This window comes from Anoplopoma fimbria, chromosome 23 (genome assembly GCF_027596085.1).
Source record: "Anoplopoma fimbria isolate UVic2021 breed Golden Eagle Sablefish chromosome 23, Afim_UVic_2022, whole genome shotgun sequence".
Classification (NCBI taxonomy): Eukaryota; Metazoa; Chordata; class Actinopteri; order Perciformes; family Anoplopomatidae; genus Anoplopoma; species Anoplopoma fimbria.
In genome coordinates this window covers 5,849,945-5,867,198 of record NC_072471.1, presented here as the reverse complement: position 1 = coordinate 5,867,198, position 17,254 = coordinate 5,849,945, and the positions used below count along the sequence as shown (strand labels likewise).

Here is a 17,254-nt window from a genome sequence, read left to right as displayed (position 1 = left end):
ATCACACATCACAGCACACACATCACAGTCACACATCACAGTCACACATCACAGTCACACATCACAGTCACACATCACAGTCACACATCACAGACACATCACAGTCACACATCACATTCACATCACAGTCACATCACAGTCACACATCACAGTCACACATCACAGCCACACATCACAGTCACACATCACAGTCACACATCACAGTCACACATCACAGTCACACATCACAGTCACACATCACAGTCACACATCACAGTCACAGTCACACATCACAGCCACACACATCACAGTCACACATCACAGTCACAGTCACATCACAGTCACATCACAGTCACACTTCACAGTCACACGTCACACATCACAGTCACATCACAGTCACACATCACAGTCAAACATCACAGTCACACATCACACATCACAGTCACACATCACAGTCACACATCACAGCCACACATCAGCCACATCACAGCCACACATCACAGTCACAGTCACACATCACAGCCACACATCACAGCATCACATCACACATCACAGCCACACATCACAGTCACACATCACAGTCACACATCACAGTCACATCACATCACAGTCACACATCACAGTCACACATCACAGTCACACATCACACACATCACAGTCACACATCACAGTCACATCACAGTCACACATCACAGTCACACATCACAGTCACACATCACAGTCACACATCACAGTCACACATCACAGTCACACATCACAGTCACACATCACAGTCATCAGTCACATCACAGTCACACATCACAGCCACACATCACAGTCACACATCACACACATCACAGTCACAGTCACATCACAGTCACACATCACAGCCACACATCACAGCCACACATCACAGTCACATCACAGTCACAGTCACACATCACAGTCACACATCACAGCCACACATCACAGCACACATCACATCACAGTCACATCACAGTCACACATCACAGTCACAGTCACACATCACAGTCACATCACACATCACAGTCACACATCACAGTCACAGCCACACATCACAGTCACACATCACAGTCACACATCACAGTCACAGTCACACATCACATCACATCACAGTCACAGTCACACATCACAGTCACATCACAGTCACATCACATCACAGGAACATCACACACATCACAGTCACACATCACAGTCACACATCACAGTCACATCACAGTCTCATCATCACAGTCACACATCACAGTCACACATCACAGTCACACATCACAGTCACACATCACACACATCACAGCACACATCACATCACAGCACATCACATCACACATCACAGTCACATCACAGTCACATCACAGTCACATGAACGTCACACATCACAGTCACACATCACAGTCACATCACAGTCACATCACAGTCACATCACATCACAGTCACACATCACAGTCACACATCACATCACATCACATCACAGTCACATCACAGTCACACATCACAGTCACACATCACAGTCACACACACATCACAGTCACACATCACAGTCACACATCACAGTCACATCACAGTCACACATCACATCACACATCACAGTCACATCAAGTCACACATCACAGTCACACATCACAGTCACATCACAGTCACACATCACAGTCACACATCACAGTCACATCACAGCCACACATCACAGCCACACATCACAGTCACACATCACAGTCACACATCACAGTCACACATCACAGTCACACATCACAGTCACATCACAGTCACATCACAGTCACATCACAGTCACACATCACAGTCACACATCACAGTCACACATCACAGTCACACATCACAGTCACAGTCACACATCACAGTCACACATCACAGTCACATCACAGTCACACATCACAGTCACACATCACAGTCACACATCACAGTCACACATCACAGTCACATCACAGTCATCACATCACAGTCACACATCACAGCCACACATCACAGCCACACATCACAGTCACATCACAGTCACATGAACGTCACACATCACAGTCACACATCACAGCCACACATCAGCCACACATCACAGTCACACATCACAGTCACACATCACAGTCACACATCACACACATCACAGTCACACATCACAGTCACATCACAGTCACACAGTCACACATCACAGTCACACATCACAGTCACACATCACAGTCACACATCACAGTCACATCACAGTCACACATCACAGTCACACATCACAGTCACACATCACAGTCACACATCACACACACACACAGTCACACATCACAGTCACACATCACAGTCACACATCAGTCACACATCACAGTCACACATCACAGTCACATCACACACATCACAGCACACATCACATCACATCACAGTCACACATCACAGTCACACATCACAGTCACACATCACAGTCACAGTCACACATCACAGTCACACATCACAGTCACACATCACAGTCACACATCACAGTCACACATCACAGCCACACATCACAGTCACACATCACATCACATCACAGTCACACATCACACATCACATCACAGTCACATCACAGTCACATCACAGTCACACATCACAGTCACACATCACAGTCACACATCACACATCACACACATCACATCACACAGTCACACATCACAGTCACACATCACAGTCACACATCACATCACAGTCACACATCACAGTCACACATCACAGTCACATCACAGTCACACATCACAGTCACACAGTCACATCACAGTCACACATCACAGTCACATCACACATCACAGTCACACATCACAGTCACACATCACAGCCACACATCACAGTCACACATCACAGTCACATCACATCACAGTCACATCACAGTCACACATCACAGTCACACATCACAGTCACACATCACAGTCACACATCACAGTCACACATCACATCACATCACAGTCACATCACAGTCACACATCACAGTCACATCACAGTCACACATCACAGTCACACACATCACAGTCACACATCACAGTCACACATCACAGTCACATCACAGTCACACATCACATCACACATCACAGCCACACATCACAGCCACACATCACAGTCACATCACAGTCACACATCACAGCCACACATCACAGGCACACATCACAGTCACACATCACAGTCACACACACAGTCACAGTCACACATCACAGTCACACACACATCACAGTCACACATCACAGTCACACATCACAGTCACACATCATCACACATCACACAGTCACAGTCACACATCACAGTCACACATCACAGTCACACATCACAGTCACACATCACAGTCACACATCACAGTCACACACATCACAGTCACACATCACAGTCACACATCACAGTCACACATCACAGTCACACATCACAGTCACACATCACAGCCACACATCACAGTCACATCAAAGTCACACATCACAGTCACACATCACAGTCACACATCACAGCCACACATCACAGCCAATTCACAATCACACATCACAGCCACACATCACAGTCACATCACAGTCACACATCACAGCCACACATCACATCACATCACAGTCACACATCACAGTCACACACATCACAGTCACACATCACAGTCACATCACACATTCACAATCACAGTCACATCACAGTCACATCAAATTCACATCACAGTCATCACAGTCACACAGTCACACATCACAGCCACACATCACAGCCACATCACAGTCACACATCACAGTCACACATCACACATCACAGTCACACATCACAGTCACACATCACAGTCACACATCACAGCACACATCACAGTCACACATCACAGTCACACATCACATCACAGTCACACATCACAGCCACACACATCACAGCCACACATCACAGTCACAGTCACATCACAGTCACATCACAGTCACACTTCACAGTCACATGAACGTCACACATCACAGTCACATCACAGTCACACATCACAGTCAAACATCACAGTCACACATCACAGTCACACATCACAGCCACACATCACAGCCACATCACAGCCACACATCAGCTGTTGTGTAAGATGATGTTAATGCATTCATGCATCCAGTGCTTACATAATGTTGTGTAGAGGAGGTTCTATGTTTGGCCGAGTCTGTCGGGCCTGAGGCTGAGCATCACTGAAGGAGTTCAGCCTCTGTATTTCTCCCACTGGGTGAGCCAGTTTCAGGTGCTTTGCTGTTCAATTTATTCCATGTTAACGTGCCCGAGGGACTCTGTTGCCCATTGGAACCATTTTGTAAATTCAAATGCTCTCACGCTTAGCGTAAACGTCTCTCTCTTTTGTTTCATTCTGCTTCATTCCTTTTTTTCTTTAACCTTTTAACACCTCATCTTTCTCCTCTCTACATCCTGTTCTTTTTCATTCCTTTTCCTGTTCCCCTCTTGCTCACATACACAATGTTCCTCCTGTCGTCTACCTTTAGCTCCAGATGCTGCCAGCACTCACTGGAAGCAGACAGTGTTTTACTTGGAGGACTACTTAACTGTCAAGAAGGGAGAGGAGATCTTTGGCAGCATCACAGTCAGGCCCAATGAGAAGAATGTGGTGAGACTCATTTTGAATAGATTTGAATTTTGTTAGTTTAATATTCAACGTCTTTATACTTTTTAATGAACTGGTAAAGCATGAAGGTAGTGGAGTAAAAGTTACAATATTAGTAGAAGTATAAAGTAGTATGAAATAGAAATATTGAACATTTACTTGTGTACTTTTTACAGGTAAACAGTAAATGTTAAACTCCACCACTGCTTTTTTTTTTTTTTTTTTTTTTTTTTTTTTTTTTTTTTTTTTTTTTTTTTTTAAGATTTAGTTTGGCTACCTATAAAAGAAGTTGAAATATTTTCATAAATGTCTTTATTAATTCATTTAAATCGTTTCATCGTCTGTAGCGTGACCTGGAGTTCACCATGGAGCTAGACTTTAAAGGTCAACTGTGTGAGGCCGCCATTTCCCACGACTATAAAATGCGTTAGGAGCAACAAGAACCGACCCCAACTACCCTCAGCCCCTCTCAACACACTCCCAGTGTGGGGGACGGCGCAGGCTCTCCAACGGGCTCCAACAGTTGGCCAGTGAGGGACCAGCGAGGGACCAGACGCATCTGATTAGGTGCCACCATGCCAGCACCCAAGTGATGTCATCAGAGTAGGCAAGTATCGATCAGCAATATTGCCATCAACTGTACCAACGTGATCGACTCGGGCACATCGTTGAATGTAACATCCTAAATGAACTTGATTTATTTTTTTTCGGTCACTAATTTCTGGAAATTATTTTAATTTTGAGCATTAGTGAGTCTTTATATTGTCTGTGCAGCTAACTGAAAAGCATTGATCTGTGTGATGTCAAGAGGGTCACGGCATAGTCATCTTTTTTTTTTTTTCTTTAGTCATTTGTTAAGATTTATTATGCTCTGTGTAATCGTTTAGCGGGTGCGGTAATTAATTGTGTTTTATTTGTTATTTATTATTTGCAATTTCTTTGCTTCATTGATTTCAGAAAGGTGTGAAATGTCATTTTTTTTGTATTTCTTTAATAGAGGATAATTGAGAGCAAACGTACTTTGGTGCCGGAATAGAACAGAACAATGCCTCAGAACAGCAACAAACACAGATGCAATATGTCATGTACCACTTTGTTATGATCGGACAAAGAATATGAAAAAAAAAAAAGAAGATGAACAACGATGATGAATAAAATGTCAAAGAATCAGATTTTCTTTCTCTCATGATTTTCATTTCTAACAGCTATTTTAATGAATTCCACATCATTTAGTTCATCTTAAGCTTAAACATAAAGCATTACTACATTAACATACATCAGACAAATACAGATAAATTAAGACTTTTAAGATAGCATTCATTTATGGAAAAAAACTACAGTTAAATTAATGATTTCTGTCTCGGTTGAGGTTTTATCAAAAGTGATTATAATACAGAATATATTTCTATGTTAAATCTTATAGACAGCACTACTGTGATTTCTCCAACACAGCATTATATACAGGGAATGGTGCAGCACCTTATTTTCACTCTAGATGAGCTCTTCCTCTGAGCCTCATCATTTAAACTTGACAGTTGGTTTAATGTTGAAATGGGCTTCACAGTCCTTCATGAGGGACTTCAATATGTTGTGCATTTGTGGGCCAAAATAAAGCCTGCTTGTTTAAAAGACACATTCTACTATAAAGTTCAAGAACGATTTCATTGTCATCTTATGAAAGATGCAAAAAAAAAGGTGATCTAGGACTTAGTAAATTGAGTTTACACTTCACTTGCAGCAGGCTTTCTTCTTTATGGGCTGAGCACTCAGAACGACTGTGGTGTCTCTCACCTTGTCCTCCTGCTCCATTAGCACTCTGAGTGAAGACAGAGACACAGAGAGCACACTGCATGAGCCACTGATGCACACACACACACACACACACACACACACACACACACACACACACACACACACACACACACACACACACACACACACACACACACACACACACACACACACACACACACACACACACACACACATACACATTCATTTCCTTTAAAAAGGTTGCAAGTACAAAAGGCCGTCTACTCTTCAGCAATTTATCATGTGTCTGATTACTGGTGTGCAGTGAGTCTGTATGGTTTTTCTCTTGAAAACTATTTCGACAAATTTATTAGATTGACAGCTTTGAGGTTACCTTGCCAGGTGTGTGAGGGACTCTGTCACATTCTTGGCAGTGTAGGCACTGACCTCAAAGAACATCACCTTGTTTTCCTACAGAGGGTTGAAAACAGAATTAATATTTGGAGTTAGCACGTTAAATGAAAAGATCGACGAGCTTTGAATTAAACTCACATAAGCCAGTTGCTCGGCTTCTTTGAATGACACCTCCCTCTCTCCATCCATGTCCATTTTGTTGCCCAAAAGGAGGATGGGGATGCCTTCTCCTGCTGCTTCCTGAAAACGAGTAGTCCATTAATAGTCATAGGAGACATTTTTACAGGAAAACAGACAGGAATTTACTATTGAGATCTTTGCTTGATCTATGGATAAATAAACACGTTCAACTGCTACAAGTGACGACCTTTAAACAGTGTAACATTTTGTGAAGACTTCAAATGGTATAAACTGGTAATTAGCATCAATTCAAATAAAATCAGTAAAATAAAATGGATAAAATTGATAAATAAACCCCCATAATCTTCCAACTCTCCACATGAAAAAAGCAAAAGAGTTGCAGAGGACATCCTGGGGTCAAAGGTCAGACCTGGACGTTGCTGAGCCAGGGTTGCACAGCCCTGAAGCTCTCCTCCACGGTGACGTCGTACATCACCACCACACCGTCGGCCTTGCGAAAGAACTGCTTGGTAATGCTGAGGTACCTGTGTCAAAGACAGAGATTAACTACACTACATTGTCTTACTCTGCACACCGGCTAGTATTATATAATTCAAGTGCACCGAAATACTACTACAGTATCATTTTATTGTTAAGATGTAATTAAAAGTGTAAAAAAAATGACTTCCTTCATATAATTCATCCATTAAGAGCACCTCATTATAGGACACGAACATCTACTTTAACTTATATTTGTAAATACTATACTAATTCTACAGTATGTGTTGACTTGGAATGTATTTTGGAAAAAATGTACACTTGTAATAGTAATGCTTATTAGCATACTTATATTAAGGTTAGTACACTAAAGCACTACAAGAGGAATAACTATTGTAAGTACAGTGAAACATGTTTAAAATATTTTCCAAGCACTAACATTTCGCACCGAAATGAATGATGTGCTTTAAATGTACTTATTTATATTTAAGTACAGTGAAAATGCATACTTAAGGTTTACCTGGGATAACAAAAAGACTTTTAGGACATTATATTATTTATACTTTGTCTTGGGGTGTGTAGAAGTTGGTAAATGATAACAATGTCCGTACTACTTATATAAATGACATGATGATTTTGATGTTATATTCTCGGTAAACATGCAAATCCAAGTTATGTTTTGTATATGTAAGTATATTTACAAGCTTCACTGGATTTGTATCTACAACTAAACTGAAACCCACCTCTCCTGACCTGCCGTGTCCCAAAGCTGCATGGCCACCTGCATATTGTCCAGGGTAAGTGTCTTCACACTGTAGTCAATACCTGAACAACACATAACAAAGATCACTATAATTTAACCAGGACACATTGATCATTTCTTAGTAGAAGTTTTTTTGTAATATATTTCATATTCAATTTAAACAAGATTATATTCAATGTTGTTTTTTTTGACAGAGCAACAAAGACAAAAGTGGCCACTAGGGGGTCCGGCGAGGCGTGATACTGACTTTGCCTCATTCCAGAGGAGAGGAAGGGGGAACAGAGTGGAGATAACAAGGCTCGTGTGAGGATTGAGAAAGATCAAAGCGAGGAGAAAAATTCATCAGAAGTGACATAATCTGCAGTACAATGTGTGCCAGGCCTCTCAGACGGGCAGTGTGACTTCACAAGCCCTTTCATGTGATGCTAAGTCACCCTCCGATCTTCTGCGTCAGCATCCACAAACACAGCCCCTGACACATGCAACACACAATATCATTACGATGCTTCTCTTCTCACCCACAGTAGCGGTTGTGGAAGGATGGAAACGGCCCTCACAGAAGGAGCGTAGCAGGGATGTCTTGCCTACGCTCGAGTTTCCGACCAGGACCACTTTGAAGAGACGGTCTGGGGCAAACAGTGCTCCTTCATGTGTCGTCTGAAGCAGATAAAACCACCGGGGGGAGGCCGAGGGAGAGAAAAAGAAACTAATGTTAATCTGGTTTATTAACTCTGCAGGTAATAACACATTTTCATTAGGATCAAAACATATTTGGAGCTACTAAGCTGTGGACCATACTTGCTGGGTCTCCTTCCCGACTGGCTGTCCTCTTGGAGACATGGGCGTCTTTTTCGTATGGGTGGAGCGGGATTTCCTTGCTCCTGCCGACCCAGGGACGTGACCAGAGGGTGTGGTGGCGGACAGGTCTACTGCCAGGACAACACTGGTTTCAACGTCACTCTGCGCTTCCTCTTCCTCCTCGTCTTCCACTCCGTCTTCCTCCTCGCTGAGCTGGTGCATTAAAAGTTGAGGCCCTCCTTGGAGCAGGTGGGGCAGGTGGTCCTCCTCAATAGAGATGACCCGGCGGAGGGGCCACCCGTCCGGAGGGGCGTCCAAGGCCTCCTCTTCTGCGTCTGTCTTCTTCTTAAATTCCACTTTCTTCGCTCTGTCTCTGTCTTTCGCCGTCAGCCTCTTAGTGGCGGCCATCTTTCCGTTCGTTTTTTTGACCTTTGGCCTCACATCGTTCGCTTTGGGTGGAGCCGGGTTGGCGTAACCGTTGGCTAAGCCAGTGTTTTTCTTTGCAGCAGGGCGTTGTTGACATGCTGGGGCGCTAACGGTGGGGGTGGAGAAGGAGGAGGGGGCGGCAATGGTGGTGTCATCCTCACTACAGGAAGAGGAAGCAACAAACACGATTTGAAGGTGCTCCATAGGCAGGGCCTCCAGAGACTGGTAGGACCCGTCCACCAACAGTGGGGCTCTTTGAAAAACAGAGGAGAAACAGAGGATATATATTGGGTCAATTCACTTGACTGAGAAGAATATCTGGAGGCCAAATCACTCAAATGTTTCTGAATTTAGTCTCATCTAAACAAAAAAGTTAAATCAGTGGATTTCAGAATCAGGTATCCTCTGTTTTTCCTCCATTGATTTTCACATAAAAAAATGAGGCACAAATTCATCTTTGTCACACAGGAAACACTCTGACAGATGATTTGTGTCAAGGAGTATTTGGAAGATAAATGAATCACCTTTTTGGCTGGCTGGTGTCATCAAACATATTGTCGAGGCCCGCTCTCTGCTTCTGCTTCTTTCTGAGCGAGGTCCGGGGCTTTTTTTTAACAAACAGAGTATATGTTTGTGTTACAGAGGTATTTGTTATCAATCAGGTGATGCCATGATGGATGCTGCAGCAGTGCAATCACATCAAATGTATACTCACTACTCCGCAGCATATGTCTCGTTCATCTTTTAAATGCTTGTTCATCTCTCTGGGAAGATTGAAAAGAGAAATTAATGAGAAAGCTGGAATACGCATTTAAAATCATTACAGTTCCTTTAACTTTGCAACCAGATTTGTGAAATTTGCCAATTACGACTTGACCAGAGGCCAAAGAGATTACCCGGCTTACATATGAGCTCATGGGATGTCATACCTGAGGAGGTCAAGCTGCTTCATGAGACTTTGCTTCTCCCTCTGCAGTCCCTCAGTAACTCTGTACATTTCCCTGAAACAAGACAAACTCAATATTCAGTAGAAGTACAAGTGAGTTTGTGTGTGTTTGTAGTCTTCAAACCTTAATGTAAGGATACACTGCTCAATGATTGTTACTCGAGCATGTGTAATATGTGTTTCTACCCACATCTCTTTCTCCTGCTGCAGACGGGCCGCCTGCTCCTGCAGCATGGCCAGCTGTTCCTGGGCCAGCCCCAGGTCCTGGCTGGTGCTCTCCAGCGCCCGGGACAGCTCGTCGTTGGTCATCTTCAGCTTGACGTTCTCCACGTGGCTCTCCTGCTTCTCGCTGTTCAGCTCGAGGCACTGGACCTCTAACTGGAGGGAGAGGGAGAGGGAGAGGGAGAGGGGGATGTTCACAGGAATGAAATGCACTCATGCTGGCTTAGTGTACTTAAAGTATGTCTACAGTGGAAAGGGAACCGTGTGGCTGCTGTTTAAACCCCTCCCTACAACACTTCAGGGGGGAGGATAAAAAGCATCTAAATGCTTGAAATGTTTCAGCAGTTTTAATTGACTTTTATTTTCCACCTACAGTACCAGTCAAAAGTTTGGACACACCTTCTCATTCAATGGTTTTTCTTTATTTTTTTTATTTTTTTTTTTCTACATTGTAGATTAATATTGAAGACATCCAAACTATGAAGGAACACAACACATTACATTACATTACATTACATTACAGTCATTTAGCAGACGCTTTTATCCAAAGCGACTTACAGGAAGTGTATTCAACATAGGTATTCAAGAGAACTACTAGTCACCAGAAGTCATAAGTGCATCTCCTTTCTTAAACAAGCATCTAAAAGCATAAACCAGAGCAAAAGTATAGTGCAGAAGCAAATTACTACGAAAACAATAATTGCAACAGACTAATACGAATACAATAAGTGCTACAAACTAATACGAATGCAATGAGTGCTACGAGGAAGGCTCAGGGTAGTACTTCATGAAGAGGTGACACATATGGAATTATGTGGTAAACAAACAAATGCTCAACAAACCAGAATATGTTTTATATTTTAGATTCTTCAAAGTAGTTGAATGAGAAGGTGTGAACAAACCTTTGACTGGTACTGTATGTGTAACAATAGCGACCATCTTGTGTTGTATTGCAGAAGTTTCACACAGCCATTCTTGATTAAATATAGGGGCAATTATTTAAAAGGAATGTTTGATATTTGCATGTTGTGTGAAGGGATGTCGTTGTTATCTAACTTGAGTCATGTGACCTTTTGAAAAAATACACGCACCCTTTTCTGCTTCTGGAAAAGATGCTCCAGCTCTTTCTCCTTCGAGAACAGTTGATGCTCCAGGTCGTGACTGCGCACCTGAAGACGTTCAGAATCCTGCATGGCCAGAAGAAGAAAAGGTTAAAGGTCAAATGGTTAAGTATTTTTGTTTCATTATTTATCAGGAAGTTATTTGGTTGACACAGGAGGAGTTGCTTTGGTAGGTTCTGTGTGTGTTTGAGCTTTTTGCACCTTTAGTATCAGCCTGTCCTTCTCGTTGTTGATCTGCGCCTCCATCTCTTCGTATAAATAACGGATCTCGCTGTCATGTGTTGCGGCCTTCCTGTACAGAGGGACAGCAGAGACATTACATTTAAGGTTAATGGTGAACTCATGAAAGACATGCAGTATGACATGATATAATATCAAGGAACAGAACATCATTGTTGTCTAGGTTGAGCTTAAGGCCGCGTCTGTAATTGCATGTAAATGCATGAGCACACACAGCAACTGAGCTTAATTTTCAAAAGAATACTGAGTGGTATTTACATTCCCTCTGACAATTGTTAAGACCCAAACAGCCAATTAGTAAAGTCTAGAGGAATAACTCGCTGTTTCACAGTACCATACAGTGCCAAGGGAAAGCTACATTTGTTTTACAAACAGCTTAAATCACAGATATCACTGGAACAAAACTGTACAGAAGCCCTACAGAAACATCAATTTGACATATAAGAGGAAGCACACTCACACAGACAAACAACATGTAAACTGATAAGATCATTAGAAGAATGAATATTATTGTCGCATGATGATTCATTGAAACTTGTTTTTCCCCTCAATCAATTCTATTTATTTATTTACTTGTTCATCCACTCATTTTACTACCTTCTACCAACAGTTCTTTGGCTGTTATTATAACCACCATTATTATCACTGTCATCTACAAACATGCTGCTCTGCATATCATAGGAAATATATTGACCAAGATATACAATAGTCCCTATTTTTTTTTCCGTGCTCCTTCAGGCATAGTGTTTATGGATTTCTGCAACAGCAGAAGGGGGTCTGACTTCAGAGCAGGCCTCCAGATTAGTGGTCATTTGACACGGATAAAGGGGTTGTTCTATGGAGAATTACAGGTAAATCCATGCAAATGCTCTCAGCCTGTGGGCCCAGCATGGGGTAGTAATATAAACACACAAAACACACACACACACACACACACACACCTACCGTTAAGTCACACATTCTTTAGGTGTCTAATGGGAACATTTGCTTTACATGTTACATGAAGTAAAGAACTTAAGCTCTCTAAGTGTGGTAACTAATTGAGAAATGTGGCCTTTTAACCCCGGATACACACTCACTGTTCCCTCCTCTTTTTTCTTTTGTCATATATAGTCTTTCACACTTAAAAGCAGGAAAAAACAAAAAAAAGGAGTAAAACACCACAGTTGGAGAGAATACAGTCTCTTGTTTTTAGTCATGCGCGCATAAGTCCTGTCGTACTACCTCTGTAGGGCGCTCTCCATCTCCTTCTTCTCCTTGTGGGCGTCTTTGATCTGGTGGGTGACCCTGGCCAGGAACTCCTCAAAATTGGACAAGAGATGAGGCTCATCCCGCCTGAGCCGAGCCCAAAGACTGCGCACCTCGTCTGGACTGGAAAAGAGGGAGAAGGAGAAGCACGAAGAAGGGAGATTTGTCAAATCAAAACACACCACAGGGTTTCACACAGCGTGTTTTCATGTGTGAAAAACACACCCAAAAAAATGCATACAAGCAAAAGGATATGCCGTGATTCCACTCACTCCTCAAACACATTACTGGCCCCCAGGCTTTCCAGCAGCATGCAGAAGTGCCCCTCTTCCTCGTCTTCACCTCCTGACAGCTTGGCTTCCCATTGGCTCTGATAAAGGGCTTCCTTGGCCCTAATGACAGGGCCGGGGGCCTGATTCTGGTCATCAGCCACAGAGATCCTCCGGCCATGCAGGAACTGACCTGAGATACACCAACACGTACATTTCTAAAACATATACTGTCATCTATCCTGTTTAGCATTAGTACAGAGGCCCATGTGAAATTAACTAATTTCAAAGCAAGACTTTGGAACTATGGAAAAAAACAAATAATGCATTCTTCTTCATACAAATGAAACGGTGAAGTAATAAAATGCATTCATGCTTGATTCACCAGTTTAGACCAGTAGCTTATGGTGGCTAATGTCTGCAAACTTTAGATAGAAGTTGTGTAGCTGACATTAGTGAGGTCATGGACTTTATGACTCTACTTTACTTGTGTGACTGTTACGCTATAATTTTAGCATCTATTATTATCCTGTCATCTTTACTTGTAGCCAAAGTGTTTTTGCAAAATGACATAGTCTAACTTTAAGCATTTATAGACTTTTAACATAAAACGAATGGCTCAACATGCATATTGTTTGCCATCCTAATTGACGTGACTTGGTCATTTAAACTTGAGATCATAGTTATCTGTATGAAAGGCCTCTGAAGGCAGGAGACCTACTGAATCCAGAGGAGAATGCCTCCAGCGTGAGGTAACCGGTGCGGTCTGTATCCAGAGAGTCAAACACATCCTCCAGCTCCTCCGCAGACAGAGGCAGCTGTCTGTGGAGCCTCTGCCAAGAAAACATAAACACAACAGGCATTAACATTGCTGCAACACTGAGCTGAACTGAACAGGACATGGTGACGATGGACGTGGTTGGATTAGAAACCATTCACGAGGTCACTTTTAAGACACTAGAATTATCTAAATCATTAAATGTCCCCTATAAATTCAGAGACTAAATTGGCCATATCTAGCTCTGTATTGCTATAGTTCAAGCACACCTATCACAGAATAAACACTGGCACAAAGTGGCTCTTTTATGTGTCACTGAACAGAGCTTTTCTTGGAAACCCTGAACACGAACAAAACAGCAACAAAAGGCATGATGCTCTCAAGGGCCCTGTCCTAATTAACTGACACTGCAGCGTGGACATTGTTCGCACTGTGAAGAGGCTTGCGTGTTCTGTTCCCGCCAGTAAAGTGAGTGAGGTGAACCTATACTCGTAAACATTTCCATTAAAGGTGCTACTCTGCCAATTCACCGGCAGCTCGAGTGTGTTGAGTGGGTGAAGTGCTTCTATAAAAATGGGGATATAACGTGAAAAGAATATTTTAGAATCGAGCAAAAACAGCGTCCATGACAGTGTTTTCCCACTCGCAATTCAACGACATTACATCACAACGGGACGCTTAATAATGCCACAGGGATATGCGTGGCCCCTCGACCTGTTGTTCCTCTTAATGGAGGCTTAATGCATTCGCAGAGCATCAATACATTTTAAAAGGAAGAATGTGAGAAGGAAAAACAAAGCTCTTTAAAGAAAACCATTGTGCTCTAAAGGAAATATAAAATCATGCAGAGCTGAAACAATTATTGATTAATTAATTAATTAGTTAGTCAAAAATTTCCACTGCAACAGTTTTTTTTTTTAGAAAGAAACACCCAAAATATGATGGATTCAGCCTCTAAAACGTGCAAAGTTTTGTTTTTTTACAACTGAAAAAAACTTTCTGACAATTTAAAAGACCAAATCATTAATTCATTCATCAAAAAGGTATTCAGCAGGTTTGTCTTTAAGAAAATACTAAATTGCAGCTCTAAAAAACATGACATCAATATCTCTGTGGATGAACTGGACAGCTTGGATCTCTCAAAGTGTGCAGACTTAACTTGAGTCTCTCCATCCCACTTCAACGTGACACACACACACACACACACACACACACACACACACACACACACACACACACACACACACACACACACACACACACACACACACACACACACACACACACACACACACACACACACACACACACACACACACACACACACACACACACACACACACACATCCTGTTTCTCTGACCCTCATATCGGTGCGGGTAATAAAGCCTTTGCCCTCCACATCGCAGGTCTGGAAGAACTCCTTGGTCTTGTCCAGCAGGGCGATTCTCCCCCAGTCTGAGCGCCTCGTCCCTGGGGTCAGTCCGAGGCCGTTCACCTTGCCTTCCTCCTCCATGCCTGCCTTTTTTTTACAGAGCAGCACGCTGTGTAAGTAGCAGGAATTTCAGTTCATTCAGGGGTGGAATCAGACATCAGGCCTCCTTACTGGCCCTGTATCCAGTGCTCTGGGGCTCTTACAGTCGCCATGACGACAAAGAGAGGAAGTAGCATCAGGTGATGAGATCACTGATAACTTTTTGTCTTATGAATATGCCTAAAATGGTTGCAGGCTCCTGTGAGACAGAGAGAAATAGTATAAATACAGCAGTCAAACTTAATACGACTTACTTTTGAGTAAACTAAGTGGTAAAATATACGGTTACACAAGTGATCAGAACATTAATGCAACAGTACCACATTTCTTACAACTATACAGTACTTCCCTTTTCTAATGAGCCAGGAACAAGAAACTCACAAAGGCATGTAAACACAGTGTAAGGGATTATCTTAATACCCCGCCATACAGAACACATGACAGCATAATGCCTGCAAGACTGCAGGAGCCGTTTCCAAGAGGCACAGTCGCGGCTGAATTTAGAGCTGTGATGTATCCTCCCCGCCCACCCCAACAGTGGTTTCTTGTTTTGTCGCCACAACTTAACCTTAAACAAGGTTGTGAAGTTCTGTCTTGTTTGCATGGTTAACAGCTGGGCTAATATAAGAAATATAAGACAGATACTGTGTGTGGTTTTGAAGTCAAGATAATACAACTAACTTCTTGTGTTGGAAAAGCTTGTTTTATTTGATAGTGAAATTTTAGGTTTAAGCTTTGCACCAAACAAAAATGAACACATAATACTGTAAATTACACATTAAATACATTACACTCCTGTAAGTATCCTCAAATAACTTTTTAAGCACGAGTACATTTACTTTACACACAGGCCACAAGTATGTTACCCTCTGCAGAATAACACTAGTACCAAAAATTGCTAAACACTTCTACATATAAAGTATGGAGGATACAAAAAGCTTTGGGCCTTTCTTTAAAAACAAAACAAAACTTTTGGCAAATTATTTTGCTCTCAACCTTCCTACTTTAAACCTGATCCACATCTTTAACATACTTTGAAGTCAACTACAAATGGCATCTTTAAATAAACCAGAAACAGAAGTAAGTAAAGGTCTTACCTTTTACAAACGATAAGCACAAGAAACTGACGCCTTTTTTTTTTTTCTTCTTCTCTCAGTATGAACAGAGCAGTGAGCGCGCTCTGTGCTGAGGAAGTCTTGCCTCACAGATGAATGTTAGAGAAGTCATTCTGCAACCATGTGATGTCATGAGGAAGCGGCCGGAGGCTTTTCAGCCCGCGTCCACACTCTGCTCCCACACCGAGGGTCTTAAGCGGTCTACATGCATGCAACATGTTTATATCGTCTTACAACAGCTGACTCAAGAACACACTAGCATCTGGAATGTTATGAATTCTTAACAGCGGTTTTATTACTATAAATGGCTGCTTGCAGTTTGGCATTACAGGATTTTAATCATAAAATTATAGATTAGGATTATGGTTATGACGGATTTAATTTTTTCAAGGGTTTTCAAATGTTTATTGGTTAATAAAATCAAAACTAGTTTACTGTTACTAGATGGCTGCTTATGTAATGACTATTTTGTTTC

The 17,254-nt window shown here is 42.1% G+C and overlaps 1 protein-coding gene across 2 annotated transcripts; it reads right to left on the bottom strand.

The window, feature by feature from the left end:
* Nucleotides 1-5,541: 5,541 nt before the first annotated feature.
* On the bottom strand, nucleotides 5,542-17,197 carry cracr2ab (calcium release activated channel regulator 2Ab). Of its 2 annotated transcripts, none has more exons than XM_054624871.1 (18): nucleotides 16,762-17,197; nucleotides 15,494-15,863; nucleotides 14,076-14,187; nucleotides 13,358-13,547; nucleotides 13,062-13,208; nucleotides 11,799-11,889; nucleotides 11,568-11,663; nucleotides 10,445-10,632; nucleotides 10,238-10,309; nucleotides 10,024-10,072; nucleotides 9,833-9,912; nucleotides 8,883-9,561; nucleotides 8,603-8,741; nucleotides 8,065-8,146; nucleotides 7,254-7,368; nucleotides 6,842-6,943; nucleotides 6,684-6,760; nucleotides 5,542-6,353 (listed from the first exon to the last, which is right to left on the bottom strand). In XM_054624871.1, the coding sequence occupies exons 2-18, from the start codon at nucleotides 15,644-15,646 to the stop codon at nucleotides 6,266-6,268; spliced, it is 2,460 nt and encodes an 819-aa protein (XP_054480846.1). In that variant the 5' UTR covers nucleotides 15,647-15,863; nucleotides 16,762-17,197; the 3' UTR covers nucleotides 5,542-6,265. The 2 variants fall into 2 exon arrangements, with proteins under 2 accessions (XP_054480846.1, XP_054480847.1); XM_054624872.1 differs by having other exon boundaries at nucleotides 8,883-9,468.
* Nucleotides 17,198-17,254: the final 57 nt, after the last annotated feature.

Coding starts and splice junctions, on each gene's coding strand:
- cracr2ab (XM_054624871.1), bottom strand. CDS start 15,646: ATGGAGGAGGAAGGCAAGGTGAACGGCCTCGGACTGACCCCAGGGACG. Junction 14,188..15,493: donor TTACCCGCACCGATATGAGG/GTCAGAGAAACA, acceptor TTTTCTTGGCAG/AGGCTCCACAGACAGCTGCC. Junction 9,913..10,023: donor GAGACATATGCTGCGGAGTA/GTGAGTATACAT, acceptor GTTAAAAAAAAG/CCCCGGACCTCGCTCAGAAA.